The sequence below is a fragment of the Monodon monoceros genome, unplaced genomic scaffold (assembly GCF_005190385.1).
Source record: "Monodon monoceros isolate NGI ecotype Baffin Bay Population unplaced genomic scaffold, NGI_Narwhal_1 Super_Scaffold_21, whole genome shotgun sequence".
Classification (NCBI taxonomy): Eukaryota; Metazoa; Chordata; class Mammalia; order Artiodactyla; family Monodontidae; genus Monodon; species Monodon monoceros.
Genome location: NW_021703778.1, coordinates 146,072,847 through 146,098,270, shown reverse-complemented (window position 1 = coordinate 146,098,270; position 25,424 = coordinate 146,072,847). Strand labels below are relative to the sequence as shown.

The window sequence follows — 25,424 nt, the reverse complement described above, 5'->3', positions numbered from 1 at the left end:
AAAAGAATTAGGTGATTTTTTTAGTTTAACCCAATCTCTCTCCTCTTTCTGACTTCCCTGTCATTAAGCAGGCTCAAAACATCATGGTAAACTCTAATCACAGTTTACCCCCTAAGATTCATCCAGACAGTTTACCTACCTAGTCCTGAAAATGATATACCTGAAACATCTACTGTTGGTATGCTTCTTGCCATTATCACTGCCACCATTCATTCAAGCCCTCAATTCTTCTTGCTGAACTCACAGTCCTTGCTAGCTTCCAGCCTCCTGTCTCTACCATTACATTCTGTCCTATGCATGATGCCTCTTAAAGGTGTGTGACTTCCCTACTCAGAAATTTTCAGTGGTAGAATTTTTAATGACACAGAAAAATACTTAAGATAGAATGAATGGGGAAAAAAGCATAGGCAAAAACTATATACATACACTATAGCCTCGGTTATGTTAAAAAGCATGTCTGTGTATACATATGGGAACAAGAAAAAATGTAAACACACACATCCCTACATAAAGAGAAAAAGGAGGGCCAGGAAACACATCAAATGTTAACAGTGGTTATCTCTTACTTGTAAGGCTATGGTCATTTCTACTTTTTTCTTTATAATAAACAGATTTGTGGTAAAGTGTCTTTTAGTAAATAAAATATCTCTACAAACCATCTATAATGAAAATATAGTTAATGTTATAGCCATTAAAATACTTTTTAAAGAATATTTCACATGCTCCCCATTACCTATGTCTAATTCCTCACCCCCAAGAGTACAAGGCCCTCCTCAGTCCAGCCCCCATCTCCCTACTCTTATTCCTTATGACCTCTAATATAAACTGGGCTCCTTAAAGACCAGATTAAATCACTCATACTGTTCCTTGAGCGTAGCTGTTCTTTCAAACTCTCCTTGCTCCAAATGTTCACTCCACCTGGAATATGGTCCCTTCCCATTTCCATCCATCAAAAACCTGTGCTGTTTAAGGTCTATTTTCAATGATCCAGAAATAGCAAATACTACCACACCCCTTTCCCTGGTCCACAGCAGACAACACTAATTGACTTATCTGAATCAAGATTCCTCAAAATCCTCAATTCAGCAGCCCTAGGAAATCCTTACTAATCAATCTACGTTAACATACAAAATGAAACTTATCTGCCATTCCTGTAGCAATCTAATGTAATTGCCTCTTCTCCCCTATCCCAAAAGTTCTTAGTACTCTATGGAGCTTATCTCCTCTACCTTCCATTCAGAATCATTTACTTGGGGCTTCCCTGGTGGCGCAGTGGTTGAGAGTCCGCCTGCCGAGGCAGGGGACACAGGTTTGTGCCCCAGTCTGGGAAGATCCCACATGCCGCGGAGCAGCTAGGCCCGTGAGCCATGGTCGCGGAGCCTGTGCTCCGCAAAGGGAGAGGCCACAACAGTGAGAGGCCCGAGTACCGCAAAAAAAAAAAAAAAAGGAATCATTTACTTAATTGTCTTATCTCCCTTTCCTACTAGACTTTAATCTGCACAAGGGCAGTAATTATGTCTTATTCATCTTCATATCCCCTACAGAACCTTGTAGGAAGTAGGCGCTCAAACAGTTGCTGAATTGAACACTTCCTTCTTTTGCTATTATCTCATCACTCAAAATGGCTAAGTATTTGAAAGTTTTATTTTTTTTTCTAAATTTATTTATTTACTTTTTGCACTGGGTCTTCGTTGCTGCACACGGGCTTTCTCTAGTTGCGGTGAGCGGGGGTTTACTCTTGACTGCGGTGCGTGGGCTTCTCATTGCGGTGGCTTCTCTTGTTGTGGAGCACGGGCTCTAAGCGCGTGGGCTTCAGTAGTTGTGGCTTGCAGGCTCCAGAGCTCAGGCTCAGTAGTTGTGGCACACGGGCTTAGTTGCTCCGCAGCATGTGGGATCTTCCCGGACCAGGCTTCGAACCCGTGTCCCCTGCACTGGCAGGCGGATTCTCAACCACTGCACCACCAGGGAAGTCCCTGAAAGCTTTATTTTAAAACAATTAAATTCTTCTTGAAAATCTAAGCTTATTTCATCAATTTTAGCTAACATTCCTATTTTAATTTAATAAGGCATTGTCTGATACCACTTGATAACCAGGAGAGTCAAAGGATAGAACAAGATAAACTGAGATGAGAGAGCTGAACCCATTCTGAGGGTCTTATACCCAGGTATGGAAGCTATTGAATTAAACTACCACGTTTTTGGTTTTTTCTACCCATCTCCTTCATCAAAAGCAAACTGTTATTTCTGACAATAGGGAAACAGAGCATCAAAAATACACATTGCTTAAGAAGGGAATTTTTGGGCTTCCCTGGTGGCGCAGTGGTTGAGAGTCCGCCTGCCGATACAGGGGACATGGGTTCGTGCCCCGGTCCGGGAAGATCCCACATGCCACGGAGTGGCTAGGCCCGTGAACCATGGCCGCTGAGCCTGCGCGTCCGGAGCCTGTGCTCCGCAACGGGAGAGGCCACAACAGTGAGAGGCCCACGTACCACAAAAAAACAAAAAAAACAAACAAGAAGGGAATTTTTTTTTTAATGTGGAGAGATGAAAAGGAAAAATAAAAAGTTAAAAATCAAGTAAGGCATCAACAAAGTCAGGCAAGTAGTCCAGTAAAGACATAAGAATTTGTACCTAAATCAGAAACCCAGTTCAAGAGATATGGGTAGAGGAAAAGCCAGAAGTACAGTAAGACTCATACTGCCATCTAGAGGTTAAAGGCTAGTGAAAAATCATTTTTCTCCTCAATCAATCAAGTACAGTTAATTTAACTTTTAACTATTATAGATAGAGGTACAGGCTTTGTAAAGTAAGCCAGTCAAAGAAGTCTGATGTCAGGCCACAAAGAAGAATATCCAGGGTGTAAGAGTCCCACCTATTCTCTCCCTGCCCTCCTTCACAGATTAAAATAAGAAATTAAAAGAGCTAACTGTTCTTTAGAATTTTCTCTATATGGGAAACAATTTCTAACTACTACAAATGGTCACTTTTTCAAAAACCACATACCTAGATGGTGGAGAAGTCTACTTTACCACAGCCTAGCTTGGAAGCATAAGTTTTTCTTTGGTACCACCACCAAAGAAAGTTGTACCAGGGAATTCCCTGGTGGTCCAGTGCCTAGGGCTCTGAACTTCCACTGCAGGGAGTGAGGGTTCCATCCCTGGTTGGGGAACTAGGATCCTGCATGCCCCGCCACATGGACAAAAAATAAATAAAAAAGAAAGAAAAGAAAAGAAGAGAAAAGAGGGGCTTCCCTGGTGGCGCAGCGGTTGAGAGTCTGCCTGACGATGCAGGGGACACGGGTTCGTGCCCCGGTCTGGGAGGATCCCACATGCCGCGGAGCGGCTGGGCCCGTGAGCCATGGCCGGTGAGCCTGCGCGTCCGGAGCCTGGGCTCCGCAATGGGAAAGGCCACGGCAGTGAGAGGCCCACGTACCGAAGAAAAAAAAAAAAAAAAAAAAGAAGAGAAAAGAGGGAGGAAAGAAGGAAGGAAGTTGTACCAAATAATTTCTGGTACAGACAACTTCATCAGTGTAGACTACAGGGATGACATAGGTTTTAATGCGGAAGTCTCAACCTTTTTTACAATAAAATGCTGCTTTTTAAAAACTGGTAAGTGATTAAATTTAGCCAAATAATAGTCCTACCGAAACAGCTAAATGAACATACAGGATTAAATGATAAATTAGCAGAAGCAACTACTTATATCAAAATAAGCTAAATTTCTTAAAGCTTTTTTAGACAGTAATATACTCAGTGTGATCTTATTTACTTAATAACTTTTTACCAATCTTTTCCTTATAATACAAGGTAATTTCAAACCAGTACAAGTAAATGAGTATAAATCAAATTGAGATTTTTATTATATGGTATATGCTGAAGTGTAATCAACAACAAATGCATCAGATTCAACCTCTTCATGATAAAAACACTCAACAAACTAAGAATAAAAGATAACATCCTCAGGGAGTTCTCTGGCAGTCCAGTGGTTAGGACTCCATGCTTTCACTGCCATGGCACGGGTTCAATCCCTGGTCAGGGAACTAAGATCCCACAAGCCTCACAGTGCAGCCAAAAAAAAAAAAAAAAAAAGGATAACATCCTCAAATGGACAAAGGGCATGTACAAAAAACCTAATATCAGACTTAGTACTTTCTCCCTAAGATCAGGAGGAACACAAGAATGTCCACTCTTGCCACTTCTATTTAACACTGTACTGGAATTTCTAGCCAGGGCAATTAGGCAAAAAATAAAAAATAAAAAAAAGGAAAGGAAAAGAGAAAAGAAAGAAAGAAGGGAGGGAGGGAGGAAGAAAGGAAAGAAGGGCTGGATGATTGGAAATGAAGAAGTAAAATACCTCTATTTGCATATGACATAATTCTGTATAGAGAAAATCTTAAGTAATCTACTAAAACACAATTAGAACTAATAAATGAGTTCAGTAAAGTTGCAGGATATAAGATCAATATACAAAAATTAATTGCATTTCTCTACAGTAGCAATGAGCAAACTGAAAATGAAATTAAGAAAACAATTCCATTTATAATAGCATCAAAAAATTAAAATACTTAGGAATAAATTTTAACAAATTAAGTATAAAACTTATACTTTGAAAACTACAAAACATTGTTCAAAGAAATTAAAGGAGACCTGAATAAACAGAAAGACATACCACATTCATGAATCACCTTAATTTCATTAAGATGGCAATACTCCCCAAACTGATCTACAGATTCAGTGCAATCCTTACCAAAATCAAAGCTGACCTCTTTGCAACAACTGACAAGTTAAAATTCCTACGGAAATTCATCGGATCCAGAATAGCCAAAAACAAATCTTGAAAAAGAAGAACAAAGTTGGAAAACTCACACATCCCAATTTCAAAACTTATTACAAAGTTACAGTAATCAACACAGTGAGGGACTGGCATAAGGATAGAAATATAGGTCAATGGAATAGAACTGAGAATCCAGAAATAAACCCTCATGTTTATGGTCAATTGATTTTTAACAAAAATGCCAAGACAATTCAATGGGAAGGGAATAGTCTTTTCAACAAATGGTGCTGAAACAACTGGATATCCACACTCAGAAGAATGAATTGGGATCCCTACTTCACAATATATATAAAAAATTAACCTAAAATGGATCAAATACCTAACTATAAGAGCTAAGAATAAAACTCTTAGAAAAAAGCACAGGCATAAATCTTTAGGACCTTAAATTAGGAAATGGTATCTTAGGTACGACATCAAAATGTAACCAACAAAAGAAATAACTGATAAATTGGACTTCATCAAAATTAAACTTTTGTGTCCCAAAGAATACCATCCAGAAAGTAAGAAGACAACCCACAGAATGTAAGAAAACCTTTTGCAAATTATATATTGAATAAGCGACCTGTTTCTAGAATAAAGAACTCATATAACTCAATAATAAAAATACAAATAATCCAATTTTAAAATGGGCAAACGATCTGAATACAGTTCTCTAAAGAAGATATACAACTAGCCAATAAGCACATGAAAACATGCTCAATATCACTAGTTATTAGGCAAATGCAAATCCAAACCACAATGAGATATCACTTCTCATAATATATCCACTAGGATGGATTATGTAATAATTTTTAAAAAACAAATAATAAGTATTGGCAAGGTGTTGAGAAACTGGAACCTTCATACACTGCTGGTGGGAATGTTAAATGGTGCAGAGTCAGTATTGAAAATAGTCTGACAGTTCCTCCAAAGGTTAGATGTAGAGTTACCATATGACCCAGAAATTCCACTCCTAGTTATAAGCTAAAGAGAATGAAAACATATGTCCACATAAATGCCTGTACATGAATGCTCACAGCAGCATTATTCACACTAGCTGAATAGAGGAAATAACCCAAATGTCCACCAACTAGTGGATAAACATAATGTGAATAACTGGTAGATAAATATATCTATACAGTAGAATATTATTCAATCCTAAAAATGAAATAAAGTATTGATACATGTTACAACATAGATGAACAATGAAAACACTATGTTAAGTGAAAGAAACCAGTCACAGAAGACCATATATTATATGATTCCATTTATATGAAATGTCCACAGTAGAAATTCATAGACACAGAAAGCATATCCTTGGTGGCCTAGGCCTATGGAATTTGGGGGAAAATGAGGAGTGACTGCTAATGGGTACAGAATTTCTTTGAGGGGTGACGAATATGTTCTAAAATTGATTGTGGTGATGGCTGCACAGCTCTGAATATACCCAAAATCATTGAATTGCACACTATTAATAAATGAATTGCAGGGTATGTGAATTACATACCAGTAAAGCTATTATAAAAAAAAGGAAAAAGAAGAAATGCATCAGAACCCCAAGCTTTAGCCCTAGTTTCAAATGGCACGGTCTTCTGCTTTCCCAATCATCACATCCTATTTAAAAATATCTTGAATATAGCCAGTAAGTAGGTCATCTGCATAACTACTACAAGGTTTGTAGCTTTCAAAGACGGGGGAAACCTTTTTTAAAAAAGGACAAAAACTGTTGAAATCAGTATTCAGTAGGATTTACTGGGTTCAATGGGTCTTAGGAATACAACAAGGTACGTTCTGTTGGAACTTAACATGACTAAATCAGGATCATGCCCAGATCATAATAGCAATGGAGTAGGGGTCAGGTAGAAGATAAAACCAAACCATTACCAACAAGCTTCACACTATCTTTACTATGGGTGGTTGATCATCCACTGTCATAAGAGAAAAATTCCAGACATTATGAGAACTTCAAATGTTACTTCTCATCACTAAAACACAGACTATCCAGAAAAAGAACAATTTCTAGAAGCTTCCACTTTTTCAGTTTTAAGTCAGTGGATTTCATTTTAAAAATCTGTGATTTTGGGACTTCCCTGGTGGCCCAGTGGTTAAGAATCCGCCTGCCAATGCAGGGGACCACAGGTTTGATCCCTGGTCTGGGAAGATCTCACATGCCGTGGAGCAACTAAGCCAGTGTGCCACAACTACTGAGCCTGAGCTCTAGAGCCCGCAAGCCACAACTACTAAGCGCATGCTCCACAGCTACTGAAGCCCGCGTGCCTAGAGCCCCTGCTCCGCAACAAGAGAAGCCACTGCAATGAGAAGCCCGCGCACCGCAAAGAAGAGTAGCCCCTGCTCGCAGCAACTAGAAAAAACCTGCACGCAGCAATGAAGAACCAATGCAGCCAAAAATAAAAATATATATACATAATAAAATAAATTTTTTTTAATCTGTCATTTCATCTAACGGCATCAAGCAGTTCATCATGCATTCAATCAGCAAATACACATTGCATGTTTACCATATGCCAGGTACTCTGTGGGCTACAAAGACAGCCCCAAAATATGATTCTCACCTTAAAGAGTTACAGTTAATCCAAGAGATAAGACATGTACCAAAAATCTCCCAGAATGATAAAATGAAACAAACGAACTGCTCTAGGAGCAATTTGGGAGGCCAAGAAAGCGATTTCACTTTCCAGATCAGGTATAAAAAGGAAAGGCTGATAAAAGAAGTAGATTCTGGCTGAATAATGAAGGACAAATAAAAGTCCTAATATTAGAAATAGGTCAGGGAGGGTTTTCTGAGAAAAAGGAATAGCATGAATAGAATTAAGAAGATGGGGGAGTGTTCCGGGAAGAATATTTCAAATGAGGACAATGCATGGTGTTTTGGTAGAGGAGAAGTAAGAAGGCTAGACATTAGGCTTGGCCCCGAGTGAAGAGGATTCTGAATGCCATGCTAAGGAATCTGAATTTTATCATATGGGTAATGAAGTACTACTAATGACTTAAGAGCAAAGGACAAACAGAAGCAAATGGTACTTTGGAAAAATTAACCTGTTAGTGGTAAAAAAGATGGACTGATATGAGGTAGTTGAAAAGCAGGGAGGGCACTTAGAAGGTGACTACAATAGTTTCAGTAAACAGGAAGGACACTGAACTCAGATGGAAGTAACAGAAATGGAATTCTTTATATGGTAAGGCAGTATTTTATATTTCTATATTTTTCATGGGAATTTCACATAAATTAACTGCCCAAATCAAGTCAGAGGGCCCCAATCATGAAAAGCTATAAATACCTATACAAAACATTATTGCATTCCAAAATCTGCACACCAAAAGAGCTGTCTGAGACATAAAAATGTACCAAATCAAAGGGCAGGGTTCATCTTCCAAAAGACACAATCTAGTTACTATCAGCCCTAGAAGGTTCACATTATCTCTATACTAACATTTAACAATGCTCCAGGGAAGTGACAAACAATCTTGTTTTGAGGACAAATATTTTTTGCATTTTTTTCTTTCCATCATCTTTATCAGTGCAGATATTTGCATGAAAACAGGATCACTGGTCCTTGGGGATTCATCAGTTCCTATTGCTTATTTTTCATCCATGTCATCCTCTCAATTAATGCAGGAAAGAGGATTGAGAGAGACTTCGAAACACCAGATTAGGGTGTCAAGTAAATGTCAACCCCTAGAGTAGATGAATAATCTGTAAGGACAAAAAAAAGATCTTGTTTTTATGCAAATACACTATATACAATAAAACAAAGAGTTTGTATCCAAGAAGTCCACTCCATATCAATGTGATTCTTTCCAATTCTAAATTTAAAAACTATTTTCTGTATGTCAGCTAATTGTTATGATTGGGGAAAATAACAATCAGTAGCAAAGCACTGCTACAGAAGTTGAAAGAAGGTTGAATTTTGAACTAGAAAATAATTTTGAAAACTCTCAGCTGTGCTCATGGAACTCATCTGGCAGAATTTTGGTTCCATGCTTAAGGTGACTAAACTAGGTGACTTCAAACCCTGACCTCCAAAGCCTTAAGTTTCAGAAATATAAATACTTAACAATAATAATGATTTTAACTGTGTGGATTAAAAACTGAAACAAACCACACCAAGTTTTTGACTCTGTGGAAAGACATTAACACAGATTTATTGATGCTCAGAGAACCGACTCATTATTCTAAAAACTGATAAAGAGAAAGAATCATTCATCCAGTAAGAACAGCTTTCAAGGTAATAAATAATACATAGTCGATAAGATAAAGTTCTTTACAGAAAAATTCTAGCTAATAAGAAGGAATGACAGAATTAGTGTATTACCATTTCACAACCTATAATAAAACAGTGAATTTAGGCAGTTTTCAAAGGCTGCTAAAACTCTGGGTGTAAGGGTGATGAAGAATTTTACAATGAATAATAGATGAGGCTAGCAATACCTTTATCAATGAATTAATCTTAACATCACAAAGAAAGACAAGCAGACACGATGTACCCTTCTATAGGATGTATACAACACCATATATGAAATACTCTTGCCAAATTGAAAATAAAAATAAAAATCAATCCTGTATCTGTGTGAGCTTCTAGATCTAGTTACTGGGAAATAAAAAGGGATAGATGGACATATTAAGCACTACCACAGGGATGTAAGCAAAAAATTCCAGAATGTGGAAAATTCTACAGAACAAATAACGAATAATAATAAATGGCAAAGGAAAATAAACGGGAGGTGGAACTCTGACAGATTAAAAGAGACTTAAGAAACATATCAAATACAGTACCTTATTTAAATCCTGATTCAAACCAATCAACAATATAAAGACAATTATGAGTCAACCAGGGAAATCTGAATCCTGATTGGCTATCTGATGACATTAAGCAAGTATATTAAAATTTTTTAGGCACAATAATGGAATTGCAGTTATACTAAAAAAAAAAAAAAAAAAAGGAGAGAGAGAAAGAGAGAGTCCTTGTCTTTTGGACTCACATATGAAGTTATTTGGTAGTGAGACGATATGATGCCTGAGATTTGCTTTTAAGTAATTATGTAGGTTGGTATAAGTGAAACAGATTGGCCATATGCTAACTATTGAAGCCAAGTCACAAGTATATGAGGTCAATATTCTACTCTCTCTCCTTTGGTATATGTTTAAAATTTTCCATAATAAAAAGTGGGGAAAAAATACTTCATTATCTTTCTCAGTAGGAAAATAGAAAAAGAAAAACTAATCAGAGGAAATTTAGTAATTTTATCTACAACTAGAGACAACACTGTTGAAAAACACATTTGGTAATATAGCATCTCCTTGATATAATGAGCATAAAACTTTATTTCATAAGAAAAATTGACACAGAGAGATAAAGGATTGATTGCTGTGATCATTACAGCATGTATTATCCAGAGCTAGAAACAGAATCAAGTTCTATACTGTACAAGTCTCGCATTCATGAATTTAATAATCACAGGGTTTTCATTATAAACCCTTGAGGTCCATGACATACACGGTAATCAGTAATTTTGCTAAGACATAAACGTTAATCACGAGAAATAAATGACTAGTACACAGAGGAGTTAGGTAACAATGAGTGAACCTAGCAGACCACCTAGCAACCATACCAAAGCAGTTTTTTGTTCTCTGCTCCTTGATTCATGAAGTGATTAAAAAATGTTTTCTTGGTAAAAGAATGTCACCTGCTAATGACAGTAATGGAAATAAAGAAAATATAAAGAGGACTAAGGAAGTGTTGTCTATTAGTCAAAAATTAGAAGTTTTAAATTAAATTTTAAAGTGAAATGTTGAATTTGGTAGTAAAATCAATGATGTGGACAAATCCACTATATGCTCTATAAACAAGAGAAACAATTTGTGAAACTATTGTTGGGATTGTGCTAATCAGTACAAAACTTGCAGTTCTGAAGAAAGTTATAAGCTATAGCAGCCTCTCAAAAATGTGCATTTATGAATGTCTCTGGAGGTACATATCCAAGGAGAACAAAGTTCTAACCACTCTAATTATGTTGAGTATTTCTTTCAATTACAAAATGAAAATTTTCTACAATTCCTTTTCCAGTTTTATAATGAATACAGTATGGAAAGAGATATAGTTTCTAAAGAAATAATTTTAAACTAAAAGAATGGACAGCAGACAGGAATAGATGAGAACTTTAAAAGCATTACTCATGCTAGCAGGTTATGTTCTTGGTCTGTTATATAACCCTTCCTTTGGGGAAGCAATCCTCCCCTATTGCATTCCACATGATTTGAGTCAGACTAACCATTCCAACCTGCCTCTGCAGCCAGGCCCCAGGCCTGGCCCATCTCGGTGTTCTTTGCTACTTGGCCAAGGGACTGGTTCCAGGATAGATATGTGAGCCAAGATGGAACAGTCAGAGTCCTCCCCAGGACCTTTCTTCTGGAATATTCAGAAAAGATGTTCTTTCCTTTGGGATTACAAGATTTAAAGACATGAACTGGAGTTCCTACTGGCCACCTTCCCCAGTGCTAGATCAAAGAAGAATAATAACTCATGAGTGAAGCAGAGCTTTGAGATGCAAAACTCAAAAAGTAAGAACAAGAGCACATTCCAAAGACATTATTAAGAGTCATGGATATGGGGAGGGATGGACTGGGAGTTTGGGATTAGTAGATGCAAACTATTACATTTAGAATGGATAAACAAGGTCCTACTGTACAGCACAGGGAGCTATATCAAATCTCCTGAGATAAACCATAATGGAAAAGAACATAAAAAAGAATGCATATACATGTATAACTGAGTCACTTTGCTGTACAGCAGAAATTACTACAACACTGTAAATCAACTATACTTCAGAGACTTCCCTGGTGGTCCAGTGGCTAAGACTCCCCACTCCCAATGCAGGGGACCCGGGTTCGATCCCTGGTCAGGGAACTAGGTCCCAAATGCCACAATTAAGAGTTCACATGCCACAACTAAAGATCCCGCATGCCACAGCAAAGAACCCGCGTGCCACAACTAAGACCTGGCGCAGCTAAATAAATAAATATTTTTTAAAAACTATACTTCAATAAAAAGTAAATAAATAATGAGTCATGGCTCTAGAGATGCTCAAAGCTATTTCTACTCCTAGAATTTTGATTTATGTGAATAAAATCCTTCTTTTGCTTAAGCTAGTTTGACGACATTCTATCACTTAAAACTCTAAGAGTTTCCAATATATTTTCATTGTATGGCGAAAAACAACTTGTAACCTAGTAAACTCAGTAATTATTCCAGCACACTCTATCATAAGTGGCATACTTTTGATTACAATGGCTTCTTACCTTTAAAACACCTAATAAAGATACTTTCTGAATTATGACAGAACTCATCATGAAATATACAACATGCAACCCTGAATAAATGTGATTTGGGTACTCACACTCATCCAGCCCCAACTGATAGGCCAGGTTCTGAAGGCCTCGTACCTTCTCCATCAAATTAGCTGTGGTGAGGCTCCCCAGTTCTGAAACAGAATCATTTATTTCGTTACCATTTCTTTCCACTGCTTTCTAGTAACAACTCAATCAGGTTGCAAATCCTTGTTATAAAAGTTTTCAAGTTTAATTCCTATAGAAAAATAGAAAATGGATTCATCTCTTCTCATCCAATCATTCCCCCTACACACACACACACACACACACACACACACACACACACACAGGCATACCAGTGAATTTTCCACCACTGCAAAATGCCTCAGATGAGCTTACCCACTTAATGAGAAGAGAGTCATCATAGACACAATAGCAAATTATGTGTTTTATCCTGAGGATCCTTTTATTACATTCATTTTGCCAATCACACAAAATGAATACACCATTAAAATATGAAACTTGTGATCCGACACAGAATTGAGAAAGCCTACAGACAGATCTCTGTCTCACTGTCATTTACAAGTCCTCATTATTCCAATTAATAAAACAGCAATAAAACACTCTTCCCTATTTCCCTAAGTTTAGAAAACAAAGACTAAATATTAATCCAAACTTTACCTTCAAATCAAATTCCTATAAAAATTTTTACATTTACCAGATAAGAAGACAGTATACTTAAAATAAAAACTTACTTTCCGAGATTTTCCTTTAAATAGCACCCAATTCCTTTTAGGTTTTAGACATAGGTCAATTTGCATGAAACATAATGCTCTGATCCCTTACTAAAACTTTAAAGTTTCCTTAGAAAATACATGCTGATGGGATATTATATAAACGTCTGTTTGGAACATTACAACAATGAACCCGAGATGCCCTTGAGACTTAATTTTCCCTTGGCTGGAGGAGGGGATCTGCTTTTAAGCATTTCATGCAGAAGAATGAATTACTTCTGAAATCAAATAGAGATGTTATTTTCTGCAACTTATCATGCCACACTCATTATCTATATCTGGCATAAGTAGGCTTTCTTGATCTGTTCAGCTGCTTAAATAGCTTAAGAATCCCAGATTTTTTACCTTAACTTCAGTCTATTACTTCACAACCATCATGAATCTTATCACCAGAAGGATGATAAAAAAAAAAAATTAAATAAAGTAGAGCAAAATCAAAGAAAATTAATGTTTTTTAATTTAAATTTCTACTTTGTGGTTGAGTTCCAAGTCATTTATCAGACAACAATATTCACTACTTACAGTATTCTTTATGAGAGAAATTGATGAGATAGAAAGAACTAAAAGACAGCTCTTAACCCACTAAGGGGCTGTCAGTTAATAGTCCTGGCAGCAATATATAGCAGTAAATCCTAAATAAAGCACTTGTGTTATAGCAGTAAGAGACTAGTCTTAAAAAGATCATGGTTTGCGACTTCCCTGGTGGCGCAGTGGTTGAGAGTCTGCCTGCTAATGCAGGGGACACGGGTTCGTGCCCCGGTCCGGGAAGATCCCACATGCCGTGAAGCAGCTGGGCCCGTGAGCCACAGCCACAGCCACTGAGCCTGCATGTCCAGAGCCTGTGCTCCACGACGGGAGAGGCCACAACAGTGAGAGGCCCGTGAAAAAAAAAAAAAAAAAAAAAGTCAGGGTTTAAATTTTAACTCTTTCTAATAAACCTTGGTTAATAAGTTAACCTCCAAAACTTAGATATCATACCTAATTCACAGGACCTGTATGAGAATTAAATAAGAAAATTTATGTGAGAGCTTTTACTTAACTCTAAGCATCATACAAAATAAAGTTAATATTAAAGGAATTTAGCAGCAGAAGAAATCATTATTACTGAGTCTTGAATTGGCAGGATTTCTACACATGGAAAAGTAGAGAAGGGCATTTAGACATGAAGAACCATGAATAAGGATGGTTAAATAGGCAATTTGAAGCCAAGAATACTGGTAAGGGAATGAGAGAAAAATTGGAATGGTAGTTTGTTGAGGAGCATAAATGTCAGGTTAAAGGTTAAACGTCACCAGCACTGCTTACCTTTCAACATGTCGATATCGTCACGTTCTATTTCAGCCATCCATTTGGGTGGAGAGCTAGTAATAGGCTGTCAGAAAATAAGAATATATCCATTCAGATATAAGCAAAGTATGAAGAGACCCTACTCTTCTTTCTTATAAGAAAAGGAGTTTTTCACACAGCCTTTAGGTTGTTTGAAAATACTGGCAAATTATAATTTCAAAGACCTAGATTTCTCCAGGTTCAGATATGGCCTACAAATAGAACGCTTAGAAAATAATACTGCTCATCTTTAAAAGCTGGTTTTAAAGAAATGATCTTGGAAGAATCAGGTCTGACCACTGTTACTGTTGTATACATAAAAAATTGGTATAGTTGTGAAAGAAATTACTTGAAATTCAGTACTGGTGAAAGCCTCCAACTGAACTGTTTGAAACAATAATCAGGAAGTAACATTCTCTGGCAGAGGAGAAGATTCAAAGAAGAACCAAAAATGAGAAAATCTTCAATCTGAATGAGAGAAGATTGGAATGATCATTACTTGAAATTTCATTTTATTGTAAACATTTCAGAAAACTTTAGAATTTTAAGTTTCTTTTCATTTCTGAAAGTGAACTTACAAAACATGAAAGAGAACCCATTCTTAGAATAGCTTTGGAGTAACAGTTTTCAATCCTGGTTGCACATGAGAATCATCTGTGTAACTATAAAAAAATACAGACAACTAGGCCATAACCCAGATGTACTGATTTAGAATATCAGGGTTTGGGAGAGGGTCCCGTGGAAAGAATGGAGCAAGGGCATTACATATGTATTTTTTATTATTTATTTATTTATTTATTTATTTATTTTTTTGCAGTATGCGGGCCTCTCACTGTTGTGGCCTCCTGTCGTGGAGCACAGGCTCCGGACGCGCAGGCTCAGTGGCCATGGCTCACGGGCCCAGCCGCTCCGTGGCATGTGGGATCTTCCCGGACGGGGGCACGAACCCGTGTCCTCTGCATCGGCAGGCGGACTCTCAACCACTGCGCCACCAGGGAAGCCCTCTTTTTCTTTTTTTTAAATTGAAGTATAACTGCCATATAACATTATATTAGTTTCCGGTGTATAGCATAGTAATTCAATATTTGTGTAAATTGTGAAATGATTGCCACAATAAGTCCAGTTAACATCTATCACCATACATGGCTACAAAATTTTTTTTCTTGTGATGAGAACTTTTAAGATCTATTCTCTTAGCAACTTTCAAATATGCAATACAGTATTACTAACTATAGTCACCATGCTGTACATTACAAATCCAGGACTTATTTATTCCTTTTCCTTTTTTAAAAATTAACATTTATTTGGCACTCTGTGGCAAGCAGAACACTTTATATGCATCATGTCATTTAATTTCCAAATCAACCCTATGAAACAGGTATTATTATCCTCCTCATTTTACAAATTAAAAAAAAACAGATGTATAGGAAGATTATAAATCACTTGCCTCAGGTCACAAAGCTATTGGAGCCAGGATTCAAAACCCATGAAGTCTGAGTTCAAAAACCACTACTCTATACTACCTCACCTTGAAGGCTCTAGGTCAAATTCACCACTTCTACCCCAACAGGGAATCGGACTATACCAGGGGATCTTAACCTGGGGCCCTGGGATGGCCCTGAACCCCTAGAAACAAAACTCAATATATATGTGCATACTTCTAGGGAAAAAGTGTAGATATTTAATCAGATTTTCAAAAAGCACCATGCTCTAATAAAAGTTTTCAAAAAACCACTCATTTATATTTACAACTGAAAGTACTTAGTTGTAACGCATATAATTAACTAAACTAAAAATTCATTATGAATAAGAATTTAAGAAAATTAAATCAGGTACTTTCTACTCAATCTACTAGATAAAAGCTGATCTAATAATAATAGCTACAATGTACTGTTTATTAGTTCTTGGCAGTATGCAAAGTGTTTTACATGCATTATGGCATTTTATACTAAGTTCTATGAGGTACTTTCAGATGAGAAAACTAAGGCTCAAAAATGTTAGGAGGGCTTCCCCGGTGGCGCAGTGGTTGAGAGTCCGCCTGCCAATGCAGGGGACACGGGTTCGTGCCCCGCTCCGGGAGGATCCCACATGCCACGAAGTGGCTGGGCCCGTGAGCCATGGCCGCTGAGCCTGTGCGTCCGGAGCCTGTGCTCCGCAACGGGAGAGGCCATAGCAGTGAGAGGCCCGCGTACCGCAAAAAAAAAAAAAAAAAAAAAAATGTTAGGAAACTTGCTCATGTCACAGATAGTAAAGTAGCAGATTCAGGACTCAAATCCAAGTGTGTCTGACTCCAAAGCCCTATGCTATCCTGTACTCCTCATGCTCAGGCCTTCCTGGACGCTAAAGTAGCACACTCCAGCTTTCATACAACCCTAGCTCCTGAAAAAATGAAAGAGGCTACAAAGTCAGACTCCCTTTGAACAAACATGCTCATAGGACCTAAAAGCCACAGGCCCAGAAGAAGGGCCTTAATATTTAACTCAGCACCTTTAACCCTATTAATGAGTGGAGAATGCTAAGCATATGGTAAGGTACTAAGAGAGTTATATTACAAATCCCCAATTTGTTACTAGAAAGAGCATTAGCTTTGGAATCAGACAGATCTGTGCTCAAATCCTGGCCTGTCACTCACTAGGACTTGGGCAAGTAACTTAACTTCCAAGTTTCTCTGCCAGTCAGTGCTTTTAACTTTGGGCACAAATGCTTTTAGGTCTGGTATAATGAATATGGATGCTAGTAATTAGACTTTACGGGCTCAAAGCCTGGTTCTGCTATTTACAGCCTATGATCTTGGGTAACCTACTTAACCTCTTTGTGTCTATTTCTTTGTCTGTAAAATAGGGATAATAATAGTACCTATACCTCATATGTTTATTCTTTTTCTTTTTTTTTTTTTTGGCTGTACCATGCAGCTTGCAGGATCTTAGTTCCCCAATCAGGGATTGAACCTGGGGCCACTGGCAGTGAAAGTGCCGAGTCCTAACCACTGGACTGCCAGGGAAGTCCCCCTCACATGGTTTTGTAAACACTAAATTATGTACGTAAAGTACTTAGAACAGTGCCTGGCATATGGTATGCATCATGCACGTGCTAGCTAATATTATAATCATCCTATTTTCCTGGTTGTGGGCATATATAAGAGAACATATTTAGAGCATCTAGCACAATGTCTGCTGTCCTGGAAACGGAAAAGTTGTGGCTCTAATGAATGTCTTCCTTCAGTTTCTGACGAGCCACTGAGAAATTTCAAAATCCTCTAGGGAGGTATAAGTTAAAGTCATAATGCATCACATAAACAAAAGAGAAAAGCTTCAAAATCATAGTTTGGGCAAAAAGAATACTGGCATTACATTAAATATTTCAACTGCCTTACCTTAAAATCTTTTAAGCTGAGAGAAGAGGCTAATAGTCAAAGGTCAAAACAGAGCATGAACATCATTAACATGATGATAATATAAACAGATTTCCAGGGCTGCGGTTACAAAATATTTTGAAGGCTATGACATTATTCTTGAAAATAAAGAAATAAGAGATAGTTGAGATTTTACCCAGAAGCAAAATGTTGGAAAAACTCCATTAGGTAAGTAAGATATTACTTACGCTTTTGAAGGAAGCTGCAAATTCAGCAACACCTGGTACTAAAAAGAAAAAGCACAACATTAGTCATTCAGTAAACATTTTAGTGTCTCTTACATAGAGGATTCAAATGAGAAAACAACCTTGTCTTCCAGGAGTTTATAGTCTGGAAGAAGAGAGAGAGTAAATCAATAACTGTAACATTTTTTAAGTGCTTCAAGAAAAATACCAGTTGCTATGGGAGGACAAAAAATGAAAATCTAAATCAGACTGAGGAGGCAGGAAAAGTTTCTCAGAGAAAATAATGCCTCAACTGAACTTCAAAGGATCAGGAGTTAGCTGAATGAGACGGTGGTGAGATCTAGTATCTCTTACCAAAAATTTAAAATTTCCTTTTTAGGTATGCTATTCTATCAATCCAATTGTTTATTTAAATATCTCACAGAAAGAATCATATTAAAAAAGAGAAAAATAAAAATCAGGTATTTAAAAATAAGGTTCAACCTCACTAATAAAGAAATATAAACTAAAAATAATGAATATCAGTAACGTCCAATCCTGGCTAGTATGTAAGGAAATGGGTACTCCCATACACAGTCATCCTCTTCCATATGCACAAAGATATATGTGCAAGGATATACATTGTTAAATTGTTTGTAACATCAAAACTTGGATATAACTTAGGTTTCCATATAGGGTATGAATACATAAGCTGTAGTAGATCTATACAATGAAATATTTTTAAAAAATGAAGTAAGTCTATACCTATCAACCTGGAAAGATCCATTAATAAGTTACTAGGTAGAATATGTTAAGCTGTAGATCACTGTACATATGACTTCATCATAACAAAACAAAAAACTCTCTATACACTTAAAATATTTATTTGCCTATCTGCATAAGCATTTAAAAAAAAAAAGGTCCAAAATATCAGTACTAAACTATAACAGCAGTTAACTTTATAAGAATACTTAAAGAAGTAAGGAATTACTTTATGCATCTCGTATTGTCTGACACATTACAGATGAAGTTTAAAAAATAATAATAATAATAATAATTTTTTTTTTTTTTTTTTTTTGCAGTACGCAGGCCTCTCACTGCTGTGGCCTCTCCCGTTGCGGAGCACAGGCTCCGGATGCGCAGGCTCAGTGGCCATGGCTCACGGGCCCAGCCGCTCTGTGGCATGTGGGATCTTCCCAGACCAGGGCACGAACCCGTGTCCCCTGCATCGGCAGGCAGACTCTCAACCACTGCGCCACCAGGGAAGCCCAAAAATAATTATTTTTTAAAGGCTCTCTATCATTTCCTGAGTCACACTGTGTTCAGAAAAAATTAAACTACCAAACAGCTATTCTTAACACCAGACCACAGAATTCAGTCTCTTCCTTTGAAGTAAAATTAAAATTTTAATCACTACAGCTAAATGGTAACTCTTCAAAAATCTCCCTCAAAGTAGCACTGGTTTTCCTGCATTGATTTTTGAGCTGCTGCTTCTTTTTTTTTAATTAATTAATTAATTAATATTTATTTTTGGCTGCATTGGGTCTTTGTTGCTGCACACGGGCTTTCTCTAGTTGCGGCGAGCAGGGGCTACTCTTCGTTGCAGTGCGCGGGCTTCTCACTGCAGTGGCTTCTCTTGTTGCGGAGCAAGGGCTCTAGGCACGTGGGCTTCAGTAGTTGTGGCATGTGGGCTTAGTTGCTCGGCGGCACGTGGGATCTTCCCGGACCAGGGACTGAACCGTGTCCCCTGCATTGGCAGGCAGACTCTTAACCACTGCACCACCAGGGAAGTCACTCCTGCATTGATTTTGATATAAAGAAACCAAGAACTTACATTGCTCTGGCCAAAGATCTGGTGAAGCTCGGTCAAGTTTTTCAAAACTTAGCAAAGATGCTTCCAGATCTGCCCCTAGAACAAAACACTGAGATGAGCTAAGAAGATACAAAACACATTATTTTACATTTTATGACGTATCAATCTCAAAGAACATAACAAACTGGAACACTCACTCACCTGGAAGTCTAGAGATTTGAGTTCTATGACTACTGATGCTACTGAGCCATGATGTTACACAAATAAGTCATTTCCCTCATCAAACCTTACTTTTCCCATCTCTAAAACAAGAACAATATTTTAGTGGAGTATTGGGAAAAATGAATGTCAACAAACCCATCTGCATCTTTACTCATACTCTTGAACTTTCCTCCCAATCAATGAAGTGTCCCTGCTCCCAAGAAAAACAAACTCCTCTGATAGGGCCCTGGATTCCATCTTCTCTTGCTTTGTCAAAGATGTGATCTTGAATAATCTCTTGCACAACCAGTTTCTACCTTTCTCTACTGGCTCAAACTCAACAGCAAGTAAGCCTGCTCTGGAATTTACCTTCTTTGAAGATACTCTTCCTTGACCCCATGACTTCCTCACTCCTCCTTCACTGCAAAAGTTCTTGAGTTGTTCCTCCTGCTGTCTCCACTTCCTCACCTTACATTCTCTCCTCAACCTACAACAAATAGGCTTCTGCCCCTACATGTGTGGAAACGGCTGTTGTCAAGATTATCTATGACCTATGTTGCTAAATCGAGTGGTCACTTCTCTGTTCTCTCTTATGTGACCTCTTTGCAGCATCCACCCACTGACCACTCTCCTTCAAACACTGCACCTGCAGCTTCTATAAAACAATTATGCTGGTTTTTCTCCTTCCTCACTGACTCCGTCAGTCTCCTCTTCCACTCAGGGCCCACCCTAGGCTGACTTCACTCCCTACCAAAAGTCTCCCAAGGAAATCTCATCTAGTCCCATAGCCTTTACGACCATTTATATGCCAATGACTTCATACTTCTACTTCCAGCCCTAATCTTTCCCTGGACTTTGGAGTTATATATCTAAGTGGCTACTTGACATCTCTTTCTATTAATATGTGTGAAAAACCATAATCCCCCAGTCTTCTCCATCTCAATAAATAGCACTACCATCAACTCCAGTTCTCAAACCAAAAACCCAGGTGTCATCCTTCATGCCTCCCTTTCCTTCACTCTTCCACCAACCCATTAGTAAGTCCAGTAATTTGTCCCTCTAAAACATACCATGAAATCACATTAATTAACCAAGGAACCATAGCTTCTCTCCTGGACTACTTCAATAGCCTCTTAATAGGTCTCCCTGCTCCCATTCTTACCCCTCCCCCTCCCGACCCCTAAATCTACACTCCACAAAGTAGCCAGACAGATTTTTTTTTAAATGTCAATCAGTTCACGCCACTCTCCAGCTTAAAGAACTTCTTCCCAGCTAAATTCATGAATGCACATCTATTGTGACCTATAAAATCCTACATGATCCAGCCCCTGCCTAATTCTTCAACACCATTTCCTCTCCATTCTTGCCCTGGTACACAGTAGGTGCTCAATATTAATGACAACAGGGACTTCCCTGGTGGCACAGTGGTTAAGACTCCATGCTCCCAATGCAGGGGGCCTGGGTTCAACCCTGGTCAGGGAATTAGATCCCACATGCATGCCACAACTAAGAGTTCGCATGCCACAACTAAGGAGCCCACCTGCCGCAATTAAGGAGCCCGCCTGCTGCAATTAAGAAGCCCACCTGCCACAACTAAGACCTGGCACAACCAAATAAACTAATTAAAAAAAACCAAAACGACAGTTAACATTTGTTGAGTACATATTGTGTGCTCGGTATACTAATTAGCTGCAGAAATTGGTTGATTTAATGATATAAACAGTGGTTTCTTAACGTTTTCTGGGTAAGCCACATTTTTGAAGATCTGAAAAAAAAAGCTATGGACTCACTCCCCAGAAAACACACATATTTATAAAATTTGTCAACATGTGCTTTTCTCTAAACTAAATTTTTTTCCCAAATATTCTAAGGGACCCCATGTTCATAGCAGGATTACTTACAATAGCCAAGACATGGGAACAACCTAAGTGTCCGTTGATGGATGAAGACATTGTGAAAATACACACACACACAATGGAATATTATTCGGCCATATATAAATGAGGAAATCCTATCATTTGCAACAACCTGGATGGACCTTGAAGGCATTATGCTAAGTGAAATAAAACAGAGATAGAAAAATACTGTATGATCTCACTTATATGTGCAATCTAAAACAAGCAAACAAGTAAACTCATAGAAAAGAGATCACACTTGTGGTTACCAGAAGTGGGGCGTAAGAAGAGGGGTAATTGGAGGAAAGTGGTCAAAAGGTACAAACTTCCAGTCATAAGGTAAATAAGTACTAGGGATGTAATGATGACTATAGCTAACACTGCTGTATGATACACAGGAAAGTTGAGAGCAAATCCTAAGAGTTTTCATCAAAAGGACAAAAAATTTTTTCCTTTATTCTTCTTTCTTTTCTTTTTATTGTATCATTATGAGAAGATGGATGTTAGCTGAACCTATATATTTAAGTGAATTTCCAAGAGCATTCTAATTGGGAAAGAACTCAACTCTAATAAATTGCCTTAACTAAAGCATCCAAAAATGGCAACCAACCAAACAAACCAAAAAAAGCTGTGTGAAACACAAAATGCCAATTTTCAAATTCCCAAGGAATGTTACTGATGGAAAGTTCAACCATAACAAAATAAACTTATTGAGGGTAGGATCCAATAACCAAGAAGTGTGACCCTATGATACCACAATCTGGAGCATAACTCAGACTCTACTGTGAGTGTTATTCTCATACATTAAGTAATTAATGGCTTTACTTAGTTCAATTTTCTCCTTTTCAAAGATGTCCCAGCAATTTTAGCGTTAAAAAGAGAAACACTAGGGCTTCCCTGGTGGCTCAGTGGTTGAGAGTCCGCCTGCCGATGCAGGGGACGCGGGTTCGTGCCACGGTCCGGGAGGAACCCACATGCCGCGGAGCAACCCACATGCCGCGAAGCGGCTGGGCCCGTAAGCCATGGCCGCTGAGCCTGCGCGTCCGGAGCCTGTCCTCCGCAACGGGAGAGGACACAACAGTGAGAGGCCCGCGTACCAAAAAAAAAAAAAGAGAGAAACACTAAATGACCTAAACTTTTTTTCATAGCAAGATAATTTAATGGCGATAATTTTAAATCTTAAAGACAGAAACAGGTGGAACACTAAAAATAGAAGTGAGAGAGCTAGGCAGTGGAATATTTTAGGATAAGATACTTATTTAGAAGCTAAATTTAAGTTAAAAGTGCTCAACTTGATTTTGTCAGATTAAAAAGATTATGGGGAGAGGGTGAAGCTCTGTAAAAGATGAGCATGAAAAGTTTTAAAAATCTAGAGTGCACATTGAGTGAGAGTGGATATGGCTAAAAGACCAAAGGAAAAAAACACATTTCCAGTATTCTTCCTGGCCAAAGAGAGGAAAAGAAATTGAGAGAAGACGGGAAAAATCAAACATAAGGAACAAAACTTTTAAATATAAAGACAACTTAGTAATAAGCTAAAAATTTTAATAGCAATTACTTCTACTTCTATCACTTGGCTGGTTTTTTTTAAAACTGTGGTAAGTTATACATAAAATTTACCATTTTAATCAGTTTTAAGTGTACAGTTCAGTGGCATTAAGTACATTCACATTGTTGTGCAACCATCGTCACCATCCATCACCAGAACTTTTTCACCTTCTCAAACTGAAAGTCTGTACCCATTAAACAATAATTCCCCATTCCCTTGGCTGATTTTTTAAATGCCTTTTTTTCCTGAGGGGGGGGGAAGGACATTTTAACAAGAGAGCACCCAGGCAAAATAATCTCTTTTGACTCCCAACACCCATAATTTTTATACAGTATGTACCTGTGCTCAAAAAACTTAAGACTCAGTTAAACTTAAGACTAAGTAATTTATTATTTATGCATATATCTAATCAGTCTTTCAATAAACGTGAATTGAAGGCCTACTGCTTGCCAGGCACTGTGCTAAGCCCTGGGATCCAACTATGAACAAGACAGACTTGGAATTTACAATCTGGTGTGAAAAGGGCAAAGTTAACATAATAACTATTCTGTCGATGAAGGTACAGAGAAAGGGAATAATGGTGAAGAAGGGCAACTCCAGATACTGTGTTCTGGGAAAGCCTCTCTGGGAGGTGACATTTAAATGAGACCTGAAACTGCAAAAGTGTTTACGTGTTTGATTAATCTTTTCCAAAGCACCTAGAATAACGCCTTTCATATAGCAGGATCTCAGTATAGATTTCCTGGCCTCAATTTCCTCATTCCTGAAACGAACTTCCAAGATTCCTTCCAAACACAAAATACCTTTGTTTGACAGAAAACTAACTATCAGTGAAATGGACGCAGGGATGGAGGTGGTCGAAGCAAGAATTAAGTGAGTCCAGAAATGACTGCAAGATCCTAACCCTAAAGCAGAACGGAGCGCAAAACCCTGTGGGTATACCAAAACCACTCAATTACTATCTTAGATGACTTGCCTCTTAGACAACATATAAGCAGAAATCGTTCATTCACTCAGCCTTAAGAAACAACACACAAAGCAGAAGCTACAGAGGTTGAGACGTGTGCATGACTACGCTAAAAAGCTCAATTCTCATTTTCCTCGGACTCTCACTGCGAGGGACCGAGAGGGTTTCTTCCTTAGCCGCCAGGGCAACGGTCCCAATCTAAGGAGACAGGAGAGAATCACGTTTCTCTTGCGGTTCAATCCCGGGATGAAGTCAGCCACCAACCCTAGCAAGCGCTTAGGAGAATCGTTCCGGATGCTCAAAAAGAGTAGAATCGACCCTTCAATGGGGCGCCCGGAGGAGAAAGCTACACTAAGGCGCCTCCTTTCCTCAGCAGTATCTCCTCCTCGGCCCTCAGCCTCACCCAAATGGGGCTTCAGCGTACTAAAGCGGACCAGGGCGGAGGACCAAGGCGACTCTCGTCCTTTTGCCCAGAAAGGGTCCCAAGCGGGTGCCCTCCTCCACCCGCCTGGTACATTGCAGAGAAACTGGGCACCTTCAGAGCCGCTGTGAAGAACCAGCGAACTGAAGATGCACCCACCTCCCATGGAAAAGAAGTGGAAGGGAAAGGAGAGCCCACTTAAGATATGTAAGTTCGAGGGGCAGACGGAGAGTGGAAGTTCCCAGGAGAGCACAGAAGGAGGTTGCAGGCGAAGGGTCCCTAAACCGGCTCTTACCGTCTGTGGGAGACGCCATCTTCCAACCCATGTCACGTGACGTGGCCAACCGTCGGCGGGAAAGCAAGGATCCATAAACCACGCCCCCAAAGAGAAACCCTATCCCCAACACACGGCCTGGTCTAGTTTCCCCGCCCCATAGGGCAATGTTTCCACGGCTCAGCCCCCAGTGCTAGCCATACCCCCTCGCGCCGTGGGTGAGGCGGAGCTACTGCAAAATTCTTGCAGGACCTTATTTACTTTCTTCAGTGGGTGGGGCCGCGGTTGTGCCTGTGGCCAATCCCGGTTCTGGGTTCGGGGGCGGTTTCCCCGTGTGCTCAATATAGAGTACCCAAGTCAGGGGCGTCTTCCCTACCTCCGCCAACAGAATTTGTTGAGGTGGAGGGGGGCGGTGAGAGCTCTATCACTTCTGACCAATCGCATACCA

At 38.7% G+C, this 25,424-nt stretch overlaps 1 protein-coding gene across 3 annotated transcripts in view; it reads right to left on the bottom strand.

Annotated features, from left to right (window-relative positions):
- Positions 1–25,189, bottom strand: part of LIN52 (lin-52 DREAM MuvB core complex component) — a 119,726-nt gene extending 94,537 nt beyond the window's left edge. For 2 of the 3 annotated variants that reach the window (XM_029237867.1, XM_029237868.1), the window contains exons 1-5: positions 24,998–25,122; positions 19,691–19,765; positions 17,881–17,918; positions 14,260–14,326; positions 12,229–12,312 (exon numbers count right to left, since the gene is read on the bottom strand). In XM_029237867.1, the coding sequence (XP_029093700.1) occupies positions 12,229–12,312; positions 14,260–14,326; positions 17,881–17,918; positions 19,691–19,765; positions 24,998–25,028 (295 nt within the window). In that variant the 5' untranslated portion in view covers positions 25,029–25,122. Of the gene's footprint in view, positions 1–12,228; positions 12,313–14,259; positions 14,327–17,880; positions 17,919–19,690; positions 19,766–24,997 lie in introns of all 3 variants that reach the window. The other variant, XM_029237866.1, reaches the window with a different exon arrangement.
- Positions 25,190–25,424: the final 235 nt, after the last annotated feature.